The sequence below is a fragment of the Triticum urartu genome, chromosome 4, assembly GCF_003073215.2.
Source record: "Triticum urartu cultivar G1812 chromosome 4, Tu2.1, whole genome shotgun sequence".
In the NCBI taxonomy this organism is placed as follows: Eukaryota; Viridiplantae; Streptophyta; class Magnoliopsida; order Poales; family Poaceae; genus Triticum; species Triticum urartu.
This window is the reverse complement of record NC_053025.1, coordinates 76,037,277-76,059,047: the sequence shown is the minus strand read 5'-3', so window position 1 is coordinate 76,059,047 and position 21,771 is coordinate 76,037,277. Positions and strand designations below refer to the sequence as shown.

The following is a 21,771-nucleotide window of genomic DNA, read 5'->3' as shown; positions in this document are numbered from 1 at the left end:
CCTTGATAGTTCGCCTTGATTAAAGCTTTTCCAGCAATGCCCAACCTTGGTTTTACCATTCGCCACCTAGCCTATTTTTATCTTGGGTTACCGGAGCCCAAGGGTCATCTTATTTTAACCCCCCCGGGCCAGTGCTCCCTCTCAGTGTTGGTCCGAACTGAGCTGCCTGCGGGGCCACCTCAGGGAAACTTGAGGTTTGGTTTTACTCGTAGCTAGTCTCATCTGAGTGTGCCCTGATTATGAGATATGTGTAGCTCCTATCGGGATTTGTCGGTACATTCGGGCGGTGTTGCTGGTCTTGTTTTGACCTATCGAAGTGTCTTGAGTTACCGAGATACCGAGTCTGATCGGAACGTCTTGGGAGGAGGTCTATTCCTTCGTTGACCGTGAGAGCTTGTCATGGGCTAAGTTGGGACTCCCCTGCAGGGATTGAACTTTCGAAAGCCGTGCCTGCGGTTATGGGCAGATGGGAATTTGTTAATGTCCGGTTGTAGATAACTTGAACCTTAATTTAATTAAAATGAATCAACTGAGTGTGTTACCGTGATGGCCTCTTCTCGGCGGAGTCCGGGAAGTGGACACGGTGTTGGAATAATATTTGCGTAGGTTGCTCACTAGTTTCTCTCTCGTGCTTTGCCTCCTCTTCTCGCTCTCTTTTGCAAATAAGTTAGCCACCATACTTGCTAGTCGCTTGCTGCAGCTCCACTCATATTTTACCTTGCCTTACCTATAAGCTCAAATAGTCTTGATCGTGAGGGTGTGAGATTGCTGAGTCCCTGTGGCTCACAGATTACTATTACACCAGATGCAGGGCCCGATGATTCCACTCCAGGAGACGCGTACGAGCTCAAGTGGGAGTTCGACGAAGACTCTCAATGTTACTATGTTTCCTTTCCCGATGATCAGTAGTGGTGCCCAGTTGGGGGTGATTGGGACCGTGTCGCATGTTGGGTTCTCTTTTATTTTGGCGCCGTAGTCGGGCCATGAGTGTTTGGATGATGTAATGTTATTAATGTACTTGATTGACGTGGCGAGTGTAAGCCAACTATGTTATCTCCCTTTTATTATTTATATTACATGGGATGTTGTGAAGATTGCCTAACTTGCGACATATGCCTTCAATGCGGTTATGCCTCTAAGTCGTGCCTCGACACATGGGAGATATAGTCGCATCGAGGGTATTACGCTTCCCCTTTGCATCGGTATCTCAATCGAGTTACCGGAACCGGAACGCTGCCATGGCACCGTTTTCCTTATCGTTGTCGTGGCACCCCTTTTTCGTTTCCACCATGATGACAAATGCTTCATAATGCTCTTGTCAACATTTTCTTAAAATTGCATAAAACTTGAACATGTCATCCGCATCATGTTAACAACATTAAGATGGTCTAAATTGTTGTTTGCATTAATTTACTAATGCATATGGGGATTTACCGGATTTGTTGTTTGCTATATCCGGCCCCATTTAAATTCTTTAGATAGATAATCCCTTTATGTTTCACCTCTTTCCATGATAATCAACATTTAATATTGTTGAGTACATAAACGGGAGAGAACTAAATAAGTCATGTGGTGTTTCGTCAATATGCAACTCGTTGCATATTGAGCTCCACTTAATTTGTACGATTGCTTGTGCATTTTGCCATGCCATGCTTCATTAAACCGGACATGCATCATACTTGGTTGTGCATCATGTCATGTTTATGTGGTGGTTGTTTGCTTCTTTCCGCTGTTGCTTCTTCGGGTGGTTCCGATTACGTCGTGTGTGTGAGGATTCGTTCGACTATGTCCGTTTGTCTTCTTCATGGACTCGTTCTTCTTCCTTGCGGGATTTCAAGCAAGATGACCATACCCTCGAAATCACTTCTATCTTTGCTTGCTAGTTGCTCGCTCTTTTGCTATGCCTATGCTGCGATACCTACCACTTGCTTATCATGCCTCCTATATTGTTGAACCAAGCCTCTAACCCACCTTGTCCTAGCAAACCGTTGTTTGGCTATGTTACCGCTTTGCTCAGCCCCTCTTATAGCGTTGTTAGTTGCAGGTGAAGATGAAGTTTGTACCTTGTTGGGACATGGTTATGTTGTTCCTTGTTGGAACATGTTTACTTGTTGGGATATCACAATATATCTTATTTAATTAATGCATCTATATACTTGGTAAAGGGTGGAAGGCTCGGCCTTATGCCTGGTGTTTTGTTCCACTCTTGCCGCCCTAGTTTCCGTCATATCGGTGTTATGTTCCCGGATTTTGTGTTCCTTACACGGTTGGGCTATAATGGGAACCCCTTGACAGTTCGCCTTGAATAAAACTCTTCCAGCAATGCCCAACATTGGTTTTACCATTCGCCACCTAGCCATTTCTTTTCCCTTGGGAGTCGCGCTCCTAAGGTCATCTTATTTAAACCCCCCTAGGCCAGTGCTCCTCTGAATGTTGGTCCGACTGAGCTGCCTGCGGGGCCACCTCGAGGAAACTTGAGGTTTGGTTTTACTCGTAGCTAGGCTCATCTGAGTGTGCCCTGAGAACGAGATATGTGCAGCTCCTATCGGGATTTGTCGACACATTCGGGCGGTGTTGCTGGATTTGTTTTAACTTGTCGAAGTTGTCTTGTAGAACCGGGATACCGAGCCTGATCGGAATGTCTCGGGAGAAGGTATATCCTTCGTTGACCATGAGAGCTTGTCATGGGCTAAGTTGGGACACCCCTGCAGGGATTGAACTTTCGAAAGCCGTGCCCGCGGTTATGGGCAGATGGGAATTTGTTAACGTCCGGTTGTAGAAAACCTGAAGTTGACCTTAATTAAAATGCATCAACCGCGTGTGTAACCGTGATGGTCTCTTTCCGGCGGAGTCCGGGAAGTGAACACGGTGTTGGAGTAATGCTTGGCGTAGGTTGTTCTAGGATCACTTCTTGATCATAGTTTCTCGATCGTGCTTTTCCTTCTTTTCTCGCTCTCTTTTGCGAATAGGTTAGCCACCATATATGCTAGTCGCTTGCTGTAGCTCCACATCATACCTTTACCTTACCCATAAGCTTAAATAGTCTTGATCGCGAGGGTGCGAGATTGCTGAGTCCCCGTGGCTCACAGATTACTTCAAAAACCAGCTTGCAGGTGCCGATGAGTCCGTCCAGATGACGCAACCAAGCTCAAGGAGGAGCTCGATGAAGATCTTGTCCTTTGTGTTGTTCCGTTCTAGTTGATCAGTAGTGGAGCCCAGTTGGGGTCGATCGGGGACCTTGTCGCATTTGGGGTTCTTCTTTTATTTTGGTTCCGTAGTCAGACCTTGATTGTTTTTGGATGTTGTAATGCTGTATTCATGTAATTGTGTGAAGTGGCGATTGTAAGCCAACTATGTATCTTTTCCCTTATTGTATTACATGGGTTGTTTGTGAAGATTACCTCACTTGCGACATTGCTTTCAATGCGGTTATGCCTCTAAGTCGTGCTTCGACACGTGGGAGATATAGCCGCATCGAGGGCGTTACAAGTTGGTATTAGAGCCTTCCCCGACCTTAGGAGCCCCCCTGCTTGATCGAATTAGCTGACGAGTTGAGTCTAGAAAAATGTTTTGAGTCATTTAGGATTATATATATCGGAGAGTTTAGGAATTCTTTTTACTCCCCAGTCCCTTCGTCGCTCTGGTGAGGCATCCTGACGTAGAGTTTTGACTCTTCTCTTCTCAAATTTCACTTAAAATTTTTTTAGGATCACGCGGGTATCTTGGAATCGTTCCGATGGCTTTGTGACGAGAACATTGTTCTTGGTGCCTCCTGTCATTTAGGGGTTGTGGCAGTGTCCCGGGGAGTTGAGCTCCGAGGTGTTGTCGTCACAATTTTATCATTGCAGTTCTGGAATACCTGAGTTTAGTTTCGCCGACATCGAAAATCTCTTTTATGCAGTTGTTGGTGAGATAACCTCGACGCCACCCAGTACTGGGGCGGGAGTTCGGGAGTATTGCCATAACTCGTATAACGGATGCTTTTCGAAGGTTGAAGTAGATGATTTCCGAAGGTTTCTTGGTTATGTGTTGAAGGATGGATACAGCTGGATGTAGGATTTGTTAGTTTTGGGTGAGATATTATGCTTCCCCTGTATCCCCAACACCTAATTGCATAACCGGAAAATTTTGGGAGTTTATAAGTGGGAATTCAAGTAGCTCTTAGGATATCTTTCCGACAGATGTATGATATGAAATTGGGGTTCGATGCCTAGTGGTCCGCCTATTCACGGTTGGTTTTACAGTGGTCTCGTTGTGTCTTAAAGAGTCCTTGGCTATGTCGACTCGGGGACGCTTCGTATGTCATGTGCACTGCCTTGTACATGATGGTGTTGTACGATCGAGCCCGTGTAGGCCCCACCACGAAAACTTCGGACGAAATCTCTATCATATGTTTGTTCTGGCTTATTCTGCAAGCCAATCCTTCGTTTTGCTTTTGAGTTGTGGTATTCGAGTTGCTTCAATGCCAAGTGTTTATTCCATACCTTTCTTAAACGGTGTTCTCATACTCCGATGTGAATACAAATCCTTCATGATAATCGAGATTGTCATGTCAATCCTTTTCATCGGTGTGCTTCTCTTCAAGTGGATCCGATCATTTCAACATCCGCAAGATCAATTCTAAGTTTCTCAACGGTGTTCGTTTCATCCATTCCAAATTGTCTTTGTTTTTCCCACCCTCCCTCCCTTTGTTTTTCTGCAAGGACTAAGATTTCTTAATCAAGTATCCATCTTATTGATGTGAAGTCTCTCCATTCTTTTCCTTCAATGTTCTTATCCGGTGATTCTCATGAAGATACTAACGGGCATCAAGTTCGTCACCCTTCGTTCTTTTCCCTTCTCCGGTAGATTTAATCCAAGTTTGCGGTGTTGACCATATCCTTTTCCTCGTTTCAAATATCTTCTCATGCCGGTGCACTTCTTTTGTCATTCCATTTCTCACTATTCATTGGTTCCGGAGTGCTAAAGATATCTCAAGGCTCGTCTTGTCATTCAAGATCCACTCAACTTATTTCGATGTTGTTATCTCATTCAAGCCGTTTAATTCAACCGGTGCTATCTCCTTTTCAAGAAATCATTCAACGGTGTTTCTTTTGAGTGGGCCCTAACCCACAGGTCTTTTTCCAGGATCTTACCTGACTCTTCTAATTCTCCCGGAGAGATCCGTAAAATTCTTCTCGAAGTTTGAGGTAAGAATGAATTGTCATCAGTCAAATGCCTTTCTCCAAGATCTTATAATTCTTTTCATCATTGGATCAACCTTCCATTTTTCATCCCGGAGTATCTCAACAATTTGGTGGTGTTTCTCATCGTCATTCTCAGATTTTGAAGTCCGAAGAAGAGTTTCTTTTAAATCTTGCCCCATTCTCTGCCATCCTCCCATAATTGTTTCGGTTGTGAGAATTTCTTTTCACCCATCCGGAGTAATTCAGAGTATTTTCAGTTTGATTCTCCGAAGGCCATCATTTCAGGATTATTCATTCTAGCTTTCAGCTCCCGTTCTTCAATCTTACCGGTGCATCATCCAAGTATATTCTCTAATCAGCTCGTGATCTTTTGTTCTCGTGGATCTAATTTCCCTCAAGTATTTTCATTCGTTCTCTAATCCTTTCCGGTGATTTATCCCTTTATTTCGTTCTTTGTCAATGCTTACGGTGGTACGTTCCAGATTTTTCTTTCTTATCATATCAATTCATTCGTTGTTTCAATCCTATCGGTGGTCCATTAAGTTTATGTTATATCTCTCTTAATCTTTTCTACGAGAATAAGTAATATGTCAAATCCGTTGATTATCATCAATTTAAATTTGTGAAGGATAAGCATGACGTAATTCTTATTCTTGTTTCTTCATAGTGATTAATTCCTTATTCCGGAGGTCCATCAAATTCCTGAATTCAATTGTTTCATCTTCTCTTTTTCCTGGAGTTCCAAGTTCTCTCAATTATTTCACCACGGAGATTCATCTAAATCGGTACAAGGATTCACCTTGTGTTTTCAACTTCTCTTTCCTTCCGTTTGATCATTCTTTTGCTTAACGGAGTTCTTCATGAAGGTTCTGCATGATGGTTCATCAAGGATTTAATTCCTTCTCGAAGTGTTCATCAAGATTCTTTTCAGAGGAGCTCAAGTTTTTCTTCATCTTGCTATCCGGAGTGCAATTCTTTCTTCTGTATCATCGGAGGTGGTATTATGTCATTCTTGATAATTTGAGTTCATGTTTCATGATTCACACATTGTTAAGAATGAGGTATTTTAAATCCATCAATCTCTTCATTGGAATTATCTTGGGTTATATTTCACCTAGAACTTTCCCTAAGGATTGTTGCTAATTATGGTGCTTATAAATGATCCAATTTCTTCATCTATCCTCCCGGTGTAATAGCTTTCTCGTCTCCTGGTTCATACCAATCCAATTCTTTTCCCGTGAGTGGCAGGTTGTCACCTCATAATTTGAGATGTATTCCATAAGACCATATCAAGCGTATTCTTTTCGTTGCTGGTGTTCCAACAACTCCGTTCGACCCTTCTCCTAAAGATGCTTTTCAAGCTCTTTTGTGGTAGAAGTTGACATTTTCTTCTCCACTCTCCTATTTCAATTATCTATCTTCTATTCTTTCGTTCCGGAGGCATTGCGATGTTGTTCTTTTCACCCATCATCTCGTTTTGTCAAAGATCATGTTCTTTTTATGCCTATCCATTTAACCGGAGTGTTGTGCCCTTTTTGCTCATGTTCTTTTCGCCTTATCAAGTCTTTCATCTCTTTTCAACCGAAGTGCTACCTGAATCGGCTCTTTCTTCTCCTCTTTCTTAACAGTGTGTCTTCAACTTCGTTCATCTCCGTTTATTCTATTCTCGGAAATGGCTTAACCTTTCAAGGTTCTTTGGTCTCACTCGTTTGTCAAAGAAGCAACTTAGTTTACCTCTTCTCTTCCTCTTCTTTTTCCCTCCGGTGCCATCCTAGATCTCGGGACGAGATCCTCTCGTAGTGGTGGAGTGTTGTGACACCCCGAGACCGATGTGCCAGGTGTCGTCTAGTTATTCACTGTTGTTGCCTCGTCTTTTGCTTGCGTGTCATGCATTTTATCTTTGCATCATGTGCATTGCATCATGTCATAAATCTTTTGCATCTCAACTAAAGAATTTGTGTGGATCTTCGATCCATTTAAATCGAGGGAAGAGTGACTTCTCTTTATAACTTTATCCTCCTAATATTTAGGGAGTTATTATAAATATTCCATTAATTTGGAATCATCGTAACACACGTGCAAAATAATTCCCATGTCTATTCCTCTTCGATTTTGACCTTCAAACCTTGCCAATATCTCTCATCTCTTTTCTCGAGGCTCCTCCTAAAACCTCAACATTTTTGGACACCTCTAATTCCTAGCCCTTGTTCAAACCATTTGAATTAAATTCAAATGATTTTGAATTAAATCCTTGCGATCATGCCTCTCCTATTTTTCTTGGAACCAGCGCATTTTTGCGAGTCTGGGAATATTATTTGCGTGCGCTAATTCTTTCCCTATCCCTCTCTTTATTTTCGTCTCTCCAATTCTTTTCTGTTAAAGGAAATATCAGAGAGAGAGAAGAGAGATAGCACAGGCCGGCCCAACCTCCAGCGCAGGCCCATTTGCCCCTCCAAGGCCCAGCCATCCCACCTACACCTAACCCTAGCCCACACCCTCTGGACGATCCTCTCTCCCCCTTCGTTTCCTGCTTGCGCCGCCAGGAGAGGATCGCTCGTACCCGACTCCCTCTTCCTCTCCATTCGCTCGATCTCCCCACCTCTCGCTCCCGTGTCTGAACCACCTGCGCCTCCCTCTCTCTCGCTCACGCCGAGCCCCTCCACTCCTTCTTCCAGCAAGGCCCCGCACCACTCGTCCCAATTTTGGCCGGAGCTCGCCGGAGCCACAACACCGGCCATCACCGGACCTCCTCCTCGGCTCCACCCTGCAGGCTCCCGGCGCCTCCGCCTCACCCTCGATACCCCACCACCTACAGTGAACATCGCCGGACTCTCCTTCTTCCTCCCATGCGCCTCCCTCTCCTGCAAGGACGCCCCTCGCCTTGCCGCAACCGAGCTGCGCCACGGCGCCGACCGGTGCTGGCCTCGACCTCCTCACCTGCTATCAAGCTCCTAGAGCTGCTGCTGCTCCCTGCATCGCCGCGACCTCAAGTGCATCGTCTCCTGCAGCCGGTCCAGGAGCTCCTCGCCGCCACCTCGTCACCCTGCTTGGTCCGGCCACCGCGTCGCCATGCTCCAGCACTGCTTCGAGCTCGTCTTCCTCGACTTCCCTGTCGCAAGCCTCCATGCGGCTTCGTCGTTCTCCCGAGGTCCTTGTGCTACTTCTTTTCAACCATCAAGACCGGCAAGGTCAACTACAGGGATACCACGTACCACGACACACGGATGCCCGAACGAGTACCACGACAGACCACCCAGTACCCCTTCGAATCCTTCAAGACCGTCAAGTGAACGACTACCATCGCTCCAAGATCTGAACGGCTACGACGACATGAACATCTACGGAACGCTTACGACTACACGATGAACCGCCAAGGCCGGCCACAACCCTTGTACCACTACTATCGCCAAGTTCCACGATGACCCAAGTACCGCGAGAATGTTTGTACCTCTACCGTCGCCGTGGATCCGACAAGTACCCCTACAACAAGTGTACCTCTACCGTCATCGTCGGAATCGCTAAGAACGTCAAGCACCCCCTTCGAGATGACGAGACCGACAAGTTAAAATGACCCCAAGTACCTCTCCGAAAACGAGACGTATACCGCTACCGTCACAAGAATCGAGACCGACAAGTCCGAAGAAGCAAGTACCACTCCGAACCATGTACGACGACCGTCGCCGAAGACCCGTGTAACACAAACGTCAAGTTCAACTACCGTCACGTGAACCGCTACTTCCCACGACGACCCCGTGAACAACTACTTCCCCTTCGACACGTGTACCCCTACCGCCGAAATCGATCCGTTCCGATAATGCATGATTCGAAGGTATAACCCTGAGACGACCGCCCGTGAACGAATGCATGTGTGATGTATGAGATGCTCGTGCTTGCTCCATGCTCGAATTGTCGATGCACGTAGCCCCTCTTTTTGCCTTGCCACCGACATGTGGGAACTCGGTATCCGAGATCACCCCACCATCCTTGCATGTCACGTTCCGCACACTTCCCCTTTGCATCGGTATCTCAATCGAGTTACTGGAACCGGAACGCTGCCATGGCACCGTTTTCCTTATCGTTGCCGTGGCACCCCTTTTTCGTTTCCGCCACGATGACAAATGCTTCATAATGCTCTTGTCAACATTTTCTTAAAATTGCGTAAAACTTGAACATGTCATCCGCATCATGTTAACAACATTAAGATGGTCTAAATTGTTGTTTGCATTAATTTACTAATGCATATGGGGATTTACCGGATTTGTTGTTTGCTATATCCGGCCCCATTTAAATTGTTTAGATAGATAATCCCTTTATGTTTCACCTCTTTCCATGATAATCAACATTTAATATTGTTGAGTACATAAATGGGAGAGAACTAAATAAGTCATGTGGTGTTTCGTCAATATGCAACTCATTGCATATTGAGCTCCACTTAATTTGTACGATTGCTTGTGCATTTTGCCATGCCATGCTTCATTAAACCGGACATGCATCATACTTGGTTGTGCATCATGTCATGTTTATGTGGTGGTTGTTTGCTTCTTTCCGGTGTTGCTTCTTCGGGTTGGTTCCGATTACCTCATGTGTGTGAGGATTCGTTCGACTATGTCCGTTTGTCTTCTTCATGGACTCGTTCTTCTTCCTTGCGGGATTTCAAGCAAGATGACCATACCCTCGAAATCACTTCTATCTTTGCTTGCTAGTTGCTCGCTCTTTTGCTATGCCTATGCTGCGATACCTACCACTTGCTTATCATGCCTCCTATATTGTTGAACCAAGCCTCTAACCCACCTTGTCCTAGCAAACCGTTGTTTGGCTATGTTACCGCTTTGCTCAGCCCCTCTTATAGCGTTGTTAGTTGCAGGTGAAGATGAAGTTTGTACCTTGTTGGGACATGGTTATGTTGTTCCTTGTTGGAACATGTTTACTTGTTGGGATATCACAATATATCTTATTTAATTAATGCATCTATATACTTGGTAAAGGGTGGAAGGCTCGGCCTTATGCCTGGTGTTTTGTTCCACTCTTGCCGCCCTAGTTTCCATCATATCGGTGTTATGTTCCCGGATTTTGCGTTCCTTACGCGGTTGGGCTATAATGGGAACCCCTTGACGGTTCGCCTTGAATAAAACTCTTCCAGCAATGCCCTACACTGGTTTTACCATTCGCCACCTAGCCTTTTCTTTTCCCTTGGGAGTCGTGCTCCTAAGGGTCATCTTATTTAAACCCCCCTGGGCTAGTGCTCCTTTGAGTGTTGGTCCGACTGAGCTGCCTGCGGGGCCACCTTGGGGCAACTTGAGGTTTGGTTTTACTCGTAGCTAGTCTCATCTGAGTGTGCCCTGAGAACGAGATATGTGCAGCTCCTATCGGGATTTGTTGGCACATTCGGGCGGTGTTGCTGGATTTGTTTTAACTTGTGGAAGTTGTCTTGTAGAACCGGGATACCGAGCCTGATCGGAATGTCTCGGGAGAAGGTATATCCTTTGTTGACCGTGAGAGCTTGTCTTGGGCTAAGTTGGGACACCCCTGCAGGGATTGAACTTTCGAAAGCCGTGCCCGCGGTTATGGGCAGATGGGAATTTGTTAACGTCCGGTTGTTGAAAACCTGAAGTTAACCTTAATTAAAATGCATCAACCGCGTGTGTAACCGTGATGGTCTCTTTCCAGCGGAGTCCGGGAAGTGAACACGGTGTTGGAGTAATGCTTGGCGTAGGTTGTTCTAGGATCACTTCTTGATCATAGTTTCTCGATCGTGCTTTGCCTTCTCTTCTCGCTCTCTTTTGCGAATAGGTTAGCCACCATATATGCTAGTCGCTTGCTGCAGCTCCACATCATACCTTTACCTTACCCATAAGCTTAAATAGTCTTGATCGCGAGGGTGCGAGATTGCTGAGTCCCCGTGGCTCATAGATTACTTCAAAAACCAGCTTGCAGGTGCTGATGAGTCCGTGCAGATGACGCAACCAAGCTCAAGGAGGAGCTCGATGAAGATCTTGTCCTTTGTGTTGTTCCGTTCTAGTTGATCAGTAGTGGATCCCAGTTGGGGTCGATCGGGGACCTTGTCGCATTTGGGGTTCTTCTTTTATTTTGGTTCCGTAGTCGGACCTTGATTGTTTTTGGATGTTGTAATGCTTTATTCATGTAATTGTGTGAAGTGGCGATTGTAAGCCAACTATGTATCTTTTCCCTTATTGTATTACATGGGTTGTTTGCGAAGATTACCTCACTTGCGACATTGCTTTCAATGCGGTTATGCCTCTAAGTCGTGCTTCGACACGTGGGAGATATAGCCGCATCGAGGGCGTTACACTGAGCTGCCTGAAAAAGTTCCTTGGCTATCTCTGCAAATCACTACTGCTGAACCTCCTCTGTGAGGATGTACCCCAGCGTCTATATGTATCTTTGCAAAGTTTGCCGGTGGTGCCTTTGGTCTGGAAACCAACGGTGCCCCACTCACTGCCGCCCGGTGTTGATTCATAGGCTTCATGACTGCCTCAAGATCTTGCATGTAGTGTGTTATGAAGTCCTTTATCGCATGTGGGGTCTAAAATATTGCTTCATGTATGGGCTTTCTTCGAGACGTCCAAACAACCCACAACATTACCGCCATGAGAGTGAACTGCTCATGCAAGAGCGAGCCCATTAGGTTAAAGAGCCAACTCTTAGCTCGGTTCTTGTTTGTAGCCACCAAGGTACTGCCCAAATCTTCATTAACAATCGTCCAGGTGCATCTGGACACGGTGCACTCGAGTAGGGAGTGTCGCCAGGAGTCATGCGCTCCACAAAACCCGCAGGAGCTGGTCGTCGACATCTTTTGATCAGCTCGCACGTCTTCCGTTGGCAAAGACTGCTTTGATAACCTCCACAAGAACATATGCACCTTGGATGGTACCTCTATTTTCCACAGAGTCTTCCATGAGCTCGAGTCTGCCTGTGCTGTCGAGGAGCCCGAAGAACCTTCCAACCATGCTTCTCTCCGTTGCCTGGTCGCCACTAGCATGTTGTAGGCCGATCGCACAGTGAAATGCCCGGTTCTTTCGTGTACCCAGCTCCAATAGTCCTCCATGGGAGTTGTGCACAGAGGCATGCTAAGAACTACCTTCGCATCAAATGCCAGGAAGGTGGCGTCGATCTTTTGCTTGTTCCATGTAGCACTAGTGTGATCAATCAATTCCGCTACTAGTATCAGCGGTGCATTTGCAATACAGCCATATGGTCTCATCATTTCCGGACGAGGGAGCCAGTTGTCCCTCCATATATCGGTGCTCTCCCCATTGCCAATGTGCTTGATTAGTCCCAGTTTCAATGTGTCATGTCCTTCCACTAGGGCTCACCATATCTGGCTTGGGTGACTCCCGAGGGAGGCATCCAGGATAGTGGTATTAGGGAAGTAGATGCTCTTCATAATTCGCGCACTGAGGGAGTGAGGATCCTGCAGCATGCGCCATACCTGTCTAGCTAGCATAGCTAGATTGAAAAGCTCGAAGTCTTTGAAGCCCAAACCTCCCATACTCTTAGGCTGAGTCATTGCCTTCCATGAGACCCAATGTGGTTTACGTTGACCATTCTTACTCCCCCCACCAAAACTTCCGGATCAACATGTTCAGGTGCTCACATAGTCCTCTAGCACTAGTAGAAAATAGGGCTTTGGTTCGGTCAGAAAAGAGCATTAATCCAGGTTGCATTACGAACCGGGACTAATATGAGCATTAGTCCCGGTTCGAGCGGCTAGGGCACCGTACAGGCATTAGTCCCGGTTCAAATGGGACCTTTAGTCCCGGTTGGTGCCACGAACCGGAACTAAAGGGTGCGATGCCCATTAGTATCGGTTTGTGGCACGAACCGGTACTAAAGGTTAGACCTTTAGTCCCAGTTCGAGCCACCAACCGGGACAAATGGGGTTGAGGCATTAGTACCGGTTCATGGCACCAACCGGTACTAAAGGTAGACCTTTAGTAACGGTTGGAGCCATGAACCAGTACTAATGGTGCAATTTTAAAATTCTTCCCCCCCCCCCCCCCGTGTATCGCCTTTTCAGTTTTGTAAAAAGCAAAAGAAAATGATAAAAACTTCAAAAGTTAAAATCCTTCGAGATGTAGTTATGTTACTACATCTACTAGTTAGGAAAATTTAAAAACTTAAATTTGGACATGTTTTGCAAAAAGTGTAGGGAAAATGTAAAACGACTATAACTTTTGCATACGATGTCAGAAAAAACGTATAATATATCAAAATGTTCAGCACGAAAATCCGCATCCGATTTTGACAGCCTACGGCCTGTTTGCAAATTGTTAGAATCCTCAAATTCTAAAAGGAAAAAAGTTATGCTCAAATTTCAGTTTTTTTGAATTTTCGTTAAATCTGGTCAAACTACTTATTCAAGAAGTATTAGTGTTACTAAATAATTATTCGAGACTATTAGTCTTACTAAATAATTATTTCAGTTTTTTTGAATTTTGGTCAAATCTTGTCAAACTGTGGTCAAACAATGGTCAAACTACTTATTCAAGAAATATTATTGTTACTAAATAATAATATTTTTTAGAACCCGGTTGGTGTTACCAACCGGGACTAAAGGTGGACCTCCACGCAGCGGCCACGTGGAGGGCCTTTAGTCCCGGTTAACTGGGACTAAAGGGGGGGGCCTTTAGTAACGACCCTTTAGTCCCGGTTCCAAAACCAGGACTAAAGGCCCTTATGAACCGGAACAAATGGCCCTTTTTCTACTAGTGTAGGAAATTTGAAGCAAGGCATGGAGAAGACTGGGATAGCCTGTGCCACTGCTTTGACCAGCGCCTCCTTGCCCGTAGATGACATTGTCCTTTCAACCCATCCTTGGATCATGTTCCGTAACCTGTCCTTTAAATACTTGAACGATCCATTGTTTGAGGCCCCAACATCTGTGGGCATGCCCAGATATTTCTCATTTAATGTTTCATTAGGAACATTCACAATACTTTTTTATGTCATTGCGAACAGCCTCAGGGACACCTTTGCTGAAGAATATAGATGATTTGTCGAAATTTATCCGCTGACCTGTGCATTGCAATATATATCCAACACGTGGTTCACCTCGATAGCACCCACACTGTTTTCCTTGAAGAACAGCAGTCTGTCATCAGCGAATAGGAGGTGGTTAACCGGTGGCGCCGAAGGTGCCACTAGGATCCTGGCCCACATTGGATGATGCCTCTAGGTCAGACCGGCGATGCCCGTGGGCCAAGATCCCGTGACCGGGCTCGTGCTGCGGCTGGGCCTCGCTCATCGCTGACAGCACCGTGAAGAGCACCGTGAAGAGCACAAGAAGCATCACTGCTCCCTTGGCCATTTCTAGAGCTAAGTAATGTGTGCTACTCCATAGATGCTTACGTGAGTGTATGTGAGTTTGTGCTATCTTTCAAGTGTAGCTCACCAGCTATTTATAGTGGGATGGAGGGAGTGTAAGAGGAAAATAAGTGACACGTGGTGGGTTCTAATTGGCGATTCAGAAGGCAGGAGTGGACAGTGGTAGGGCAAGGTGGACAATAAAACTTTGCTTGGCCAATGGTGACAGGCACCTGACTCGGGGAGCACAATGAGAGGATCAACGGTTATGATGTTGCCTTTAGATTTTAGATTGTGGTTTTGGAGGAATTTTGTGAGTGGAGGATCACCAGATTTCTGTTATCGGTGGCAAAACTATGAAAAAATAGAGGCGGAAATCAATAACATATGGGCTGATGGGCATAGAATTGTACACCTTCACTAATGGAACTCTTTTTTTTCCTGAGAGAACGAGCGAGGGAATGATAATGGAACTTCCACTAAGTAGATCGGTGATCATGATGTGGCCAAAATAAGAATCAGGGCGCACTCCTAGGTCGGCATTTCTACCATTGTACTTGGAGTTCGCGATAGTTCATGTTGGAATTGCTGACATTTTTTGCCATGAGATGTAACGGATGGTCCGCGAGCTTCGTTTTTAATCGAATTGCACGGTTGGTCACCGGTTGACGGTACTGAAATCCGTTAATAGCTTCAGCAGGGTGAAGAACACTACCAGATGTTTCAGAGGGGATCACACATGGGGATTTTACCCATGTTCTAGAGGAGCAGCCACAGTTGTATCCACACCCGAAAAATAGAGGTCACCAAATCATGGGAGATCACACTCAACCTTCTTCCTCGGCTTCGACTGGATGCCTGGAAGCCGTTGTGGTCATGGAGCTCGTGGCCACCATCCTCCTCACGAGGAGAAAGATATGTCATGCACCTTGACTACCGACGTCCCTTTCCTCTCAAGAATCTAAGATGCAGGAGCCTCTATTTCCGCCGCCTTGAGCTCGGCATCAAGGACGTCGCAACTGTGGCCACCACCTTGCTGCCCGAGCTATAGCAACAATGCGTGCCTGCTCCCTCGTATTACCTCTCTCGTTGTCTATTCTTGCACTCGTCGTTCCAACCCTACTCGACCCCAGTTGGAAGAGAGGGGCATGAGAGAGAGAGGGGACATGAGAGAGAGGGAGTGAGGGAGGGGACACACACACAGAAAGAGAGAGAGAGGGAGGGGGAGGAGGAGGAGGAATAGAGTAGGGAGGAGCATCCCCAACCCTTAAGAGAAATATGACATGACTCCTCCGCCGGGAACAACGCAACATCCTTCCACCTAAGACCTCGACCACCTTTGCAGTTGTGCCCCATGCCTATGTGCAATGCTATTCCCGCAATTCGCCTTCGTTGTTGGACTGCGATGGGAATCGAGAGAGAATTTTGGACCCATATTGTGTGACATGGCGCTAATATGGCGAGATCAATTCTCAATACCAGGTCCACATCAACGCCGAACCACCGTTTGGACGAGTCATGTTCGGTTTGAAAGTATGAGGAACAAAATGTGGATGAGCAAAATAGTTTTATCTTTAATTTTACTTTTGACTAAATTATTTTTTGTATTTTCATTTATAACATTATAATTTTACTAGTACAAGTACATATTCACTTCAGCATCCATGAGAACATTTTCATCAGAGAAGCTCTAGTTATCCTATGCCTTAAGCTAGTCATAGTGGGAAGTAACTTAGACTAAATTATTTTTTGTTACTACCTTCATAGTGCAAAATAACATATAAGTAGTAACATAGATGATAGCATTTATTACATTATAGACTCATTTTGCTTTGGGTTGCGTTATGTTACAGTAACATATTATGTTACTCCAAACACCTTTCTCCTCATTAACTCTATGCCACATAAGCAAACTTGTCTTGAAATGCGCTATGTTACTTGCTAAGTTACTCTCACTATGACCAGCCTTATACTACCTAAGAGGGTGATCTCTGGTAATTTATTTATCTCAACATGCAAGCATGGCACATCACCGTATAATTATGGATGGGATAAGACTCACCTTAACATGCAACCATGCATGGAAAAAAGACCCACCACCACATGCAACCATGCAAGGGAAAATATTTTTAATTCTATCTATATTCAATAAATTTTTTTACAACTATACATAATCAAATATTATAAGTCATATGTATTTCTATTTTTCTTCACGTGTTATTAATCTAAGTATTTATATTTCATACAATCAAATCTTACTGAAATATATTGCAATCGATTCACGCAGCAACACACGGGGTATCATCTAGTTTATAATGTAACTATCACTTGGCAACTTAAAATTATAGGTACCAACGAGGCGTTTTGGTGCTTGGGCACCCGCATCAATAGTAAATTCAAATAAAATAGAAAATGTATTAAAAAAATCTGAAGGTTGTATACATCAAAGAAGAGGGACTCTCCTAGGTGCTTGCAAATCGCGCTGAGGTGGCATCACAGGATCTCGGTATAAAAATAATAAAATTGGAGCTGCAAACTGTCCAATGCTGCAACAAATTCGAGCTTGACTTTATTTTATTTTTGTATCAAGCTCCTCGAATGTCATCTCAACGAAATAAAGTTGCAAGAACCTAGAAGAGTCTCTCAAAATGAGATTTTACTATTTATTATTTTGGTATTCTATTTGAATTTACTGTTTAATTCATCCAAGGAGCATCTGAGCTCGGGATCAAAATGAGATTTTCAGGCAGCGACAGTATGCACTAATTTGTCGGAAATATGTCTTGGTTCCTGGGTGTATATTCACCCTATATGGAGAATAACAATAATAATTACAAAAAGGTCAAAAAGTTCTGATTTTTTGGGAATAAACCTGACTTTCTTTTGCACTAGTATATAATTTTTCACGAATAAAAACATAGAGTTGAATTTAGGGAAAAAATGAAAAAATATTGCTATATACAAATCACCATTCACACTATTTTGACCAAAAAAATGTTTTTTTGCTGTGAAGTCAACAGGTTTTTTTTCGTGAATTTTTTTACGAGTACAATGGAAGGTCAAGTTTATTTCAAAAATATTTTCAGATTTTTTGAGTTTTTATTTAATTACTATTTTTTCATATAGAGTGTATATACACCCATAGACCAATCGTTTGCGTCGTAATTTGGCCTAATACATTATTGTCATGCTAGTTGCTAGGTAGTAGTGAACTAGTGACTTGGGCGTCTCCAATGTTGCAAAGACTTGGGGTTTAAGCCAAAAAAAATAGCATTAAAACCTATCCTCAAGGATTGTAAGGAAGGGTCTTAGCAAAAAACAAGAAAAAAATTCTGAAGACCGGGTCATAGTGCTAAGATCAAGTCATAAGGAATAAAAATCATTTCTCTTCTCTGACATGATTCGAGGGGTTAAAACCACAAGAAAAAATGAATGACATTTGAGCTCCACACTAAGACCCATGTGAGTATTAAACATTGGAGGAATGCTAGTATGTTATAGCACACTGAGTGAAAAATAGCACTGACTGAAACACAGCTTAAAACCGACTTTAAAATCTACATCGGTGATGGCAAGAAGTCAATCTCTTCAGAATACTTAAGAAATTATAGTTTCTGAACTATTCCCTTGGTTCTAAATTACTAAATCAGCGACACTTAATTTAAAACGGAGGGAGCAGCAAGGATAAAGTCATAAAGCAATCAAATTCAGAAGCGCAAGAAGGGAACACAAATTTAAATGCGATAAATAAATTTCCATTGATTTAAGAAAAAGCACACCACATTTCACCTAGGTTCACTTATTTCTTGCCACTTGCTAGACGATCAACCCAAGCAAAGGCACACCAATATTGAGGAAAAGGAGAAGTCCAAATCTCAAAGCACGGCCAACCTGAAGCAATAAAAAATGAAATGAAAACACTCTGTGAAGCATTACAATCAGTTAGCCCTTAAATATTTGCATGCTAATGCATGACGTAGACGTCGTACTCGACGTTGGCGTCGCCGGTCTTGGTGTTCATCGAGTAGGTCCGGGCCTGCGCGTACCCGCGGGCGAAGCGGAAGGCGCCGGTGCCCCCGACGATGGGCATCTCCCGGACTTCGGCGAGCGGGAAGTTGCGGCCGAGCACGGTGAGCGAGCTGCCGTTGTAGGCGCCGGAGGTGAGCACGAGGTTCATGACCTGCAGGAAGCCCATTGCTGTCTGGTCCGCCCCTATGTAGACGCCCTGGGCCCGTCCCACGGCCGCTGACCCGAGCTCCGGCCTCTCCGTCAGTGGGTCATCCATCACGTACACCGCCCCGAAGAAGGTCTGCAACGACGGCTTCGCCGGGCCTGCCACCCGCACCGACGTGGGGGGAGTGCCTCTCGAGCTGTCGTGGAAGTAGAAGTGGAGGTGTGTCGGTGCAACTGGGTCGGCCCCCGGGCGACGCCCATGGGCTAGGGCCCTGTTACCGGGCCTATGGGCCTCACTCACCGCGGACAGCACCGTGATGAAGAGAACAAGAAGCATCACCGCTCCCTTGGTCATCTCTTTCGCTAAGTAATATGTGTGCTACTCCGTAGATGCTACTACGTGTGTCTGTGACTTGTGCTCTTTCATGTGTAGGTCACCAGCTATTTATAGTGGATGGAAGGAGCGTAAGAGGAACACAAGCGACACGTGGCGTGCAGCAATTGGGATTCAGAAGGCTGCTCCATAAACTGGAGTGGTAGTAGGGTAAAATGGACACCAGTGCTAATGGTGATATGCAGCTGGGGAGCACAATGCACAGGAGCAATGGTCATGATGTTACTTGTGGATTGTGGCTTTGGTGGATCACCAGATTTCAGCTGTCGGTGGCGGCCAGTCAACTACGGAGAAATATTAATCTCTGGGGTGGAAATCAAATCGTTAAAGCCTCACAGCCTCTCTCGCCTGTGGAGGATGAATACTTGGCAACTGACAAGATCAAGCATAGGATGGTATTCGTCCATAGTGACGGGTAGGGTTAAGAGCATCTACAACTGGGCATCTCAAACCCGTCTTAAACGTCTGGGCAGGCCGCCCGGGTCACTAACCGGTCATGAAATTTTGACCATGTTGACCGTCTCAAACGGGTCTCAAACGTCCGAACTGACCAGCACCCCTTATATCCAGCCCAAATATAAGACGGCTATGGGGGCGCCCGACCGCACCCGCCACGTCAGACTGACGTCGGGCTCCCACGCGGAATCGCTCGGAAAGCCTGTAGTCTGAAGCTCGTCTCCTCCATTGGACCATGTCGTTGCGTGGCGCCGCCCCGGCGGGCCGCATAGTGCCTAGCCTGGCTATTTAAGCCGACCGTCTGCACCGAAACCCTACCCCTCCACATCTTCCTTCCCCCGTCCGCCGCCGCCGCCACTTTCCACTCCCCATCCACCACCACTAGTAGCCATGCCCTCACGCCGCCGGATAAGGGGCCACCCATTTCTAACGACGGAGCGCTGGCTGCAGCTCCTTGAGCAGATCCGGGCAAGGATCGCCGCAGGGCTACCTCTGTATGCAGTGGATCCGGAGGAGGAGGTTGAGGAGGAGGATATGGGGAATGCCGAGGACGCGGATCTGCAGACGGAGCAGCAGGTCATCCTCGATTCCCTTCTATCAGAGTAGGATGCGGAGGCGAGACGCCATCGCCGGCAGAAGATGGAGGCGCATCACGCCCTGGAGGAGGAGGAGATGTTCGTCTACATGAATGAGGTCGGGCAGGAGGAGGAGGAGAAGCCAGAGCCCTCCTATGCGCCCGTCCACCCGTCGCCCGGCACCGATGTCGTGGACATCTCCAACGGCAAAATTAGCTATGGTAGTACGTAGTATGTAGTACTTAGAATTTTTTTTAATGCTTTGTATGGATTTAGGGGTTCAAATATGAGAGACTCAGATTCAAAATAGCTAATTTGAGATGGGCCCGGCCACTGTTCGCGGATGCGCCCGGTCGCCTCTACGGGCCTTTGAGTGCGGGCGTTTGAGGGACCGGATTTGTCAATTCCAGCTGTAGATGCTCTAAGTACACCCGTCGATTAGATCGATGATAATTGAGATTCCACTGATTATATCGATTTCTATGACAAAGTGATAATCATGGCGTGCTATATTAAGTAAGCGTTTTACCATCGGACCTGGAGCGTTATCACTTTTTTTGGGGAACGAGCGTTATGACGTATGAGTAGTGTGCATGCTGGATTTGCTGACATTTTAGGCCCTCCGAACATATGGTCCACTAGTTATCATACCGCGAACCGCGTGGCCCGGCGCCCCGGAGAAAATCCATGGATGTTCGGTCGGATCTAGGCCTGCTCTGAGATGTAAACAAACGGTAGGTGAGTTATCGAACCCCAACTGTATGAAATGAAAATTGTGTCTTTGTATGGATTTAGGGGTGCAGAATGTTGGCCGTGCAGCCTTTGTGTGTAGTGGGCCGATCCTGTGGTGCTTGGCTTCCACGCGGGGCAACGAGAGCTGAGAAAACTGAAAAAGCACTCGTGCATGCGTGCCATCGGCAGCAGTGCGAGTCGCCCTTTATGGATCATGGATGAGCGCAGGGCGGCAGGGCTTGACATGTTCGTGCTTGCACACATGTGCTAGCTAGTGTCCCCAATACAATTCGCAGCAAAAAGAAGGTAAAGCTGAAACATTCATAGCAGTTGCACTAGTACTTTTACTATTCCCGGGTCTTCCTAAACCCCTGTTGCATGAAATACTTCTTAAATACCGGTCACTTAAATTTGGAAAACAATCAGAAGAGTTGCATTTGTACTCGCGAAAAAAACCTCCTACCTTTTAAAAGAAATGTAGAGCCACATTATCTCTATATTTTTTAACACGATACAGACACAGCCGCTCATACATATGCACATACACTCATCCTTATGAACGCACACGCACACACACTGTACCCAGGGGCGGACCCAGGACAAAAATGTCTCGGTGTCCATGTGTATATCACATACTTTGGGTCTTTTGATGCTCAACCAATGTTATATGTAAATGTAACATATACTAAAAAATAATCTTTTTTGCAAAAAGGCAAAGGGCATGACACTAAAATTGAAATACTCCATGTAATGAAGTGTTATACTTTTTTTTCCGGGTAGTGAAGTGTTATACTTGGAATACTACTCCCTCCGTCCTATAATATAAAAACGTATTTGATATTACACTAGTGTAAAAAACGGTTTTATAATATGGGACGGAGAGAGTAGTTGATTAGGAAAGGTGGACATCAAATTATAGAAAAATCCAAAC

The 21,771-nt window shown here is 45.5% G+C and overlaps 1 protein-coding gene and 1 pseudogene across 1 annotated transcript; both read right to left on the bottom strand.

Moving 5' to 3' along the window:
* Window positions 1–14,514, bottom strand: part of LOC125553583 — a 30,204-nt pseudogene extending 15,690 nt beyond the window's left edge.
* A 3,729-nt stretch (window positions 14,515–18,243) lies between these two features.
* On the bottom strand, window positions 18,244–19,095 carry LOC125553582 (dirigent protein 22-like). Its single transcript, XM_048717350.1, has one exon. The coding sequence runs from the start codon at window positions 19,036–19,038 to the stop codon at window positions 18,475–18,477; it is 564 nt and encodes a 187-aa protein (XP_048573307.1). The 5' UTR covers window positions 19,039–19,095; the 3' UTR covers window positions 18,244–18,474.
* Between the last annotated feature and the right edge of the window lie 2,676 nt (window positions 19,096–21,771).

Bases quoted from the DNA above. Each gene is read 5' to 3' on its own strand.
- LOC125553582 (XM_048717350.1), bottom strand. From the start codon at position 19,038: ATGACCAAGGGAGCGGTGATGCTTCTTGTTCTCTTCATCACGGTGCTG.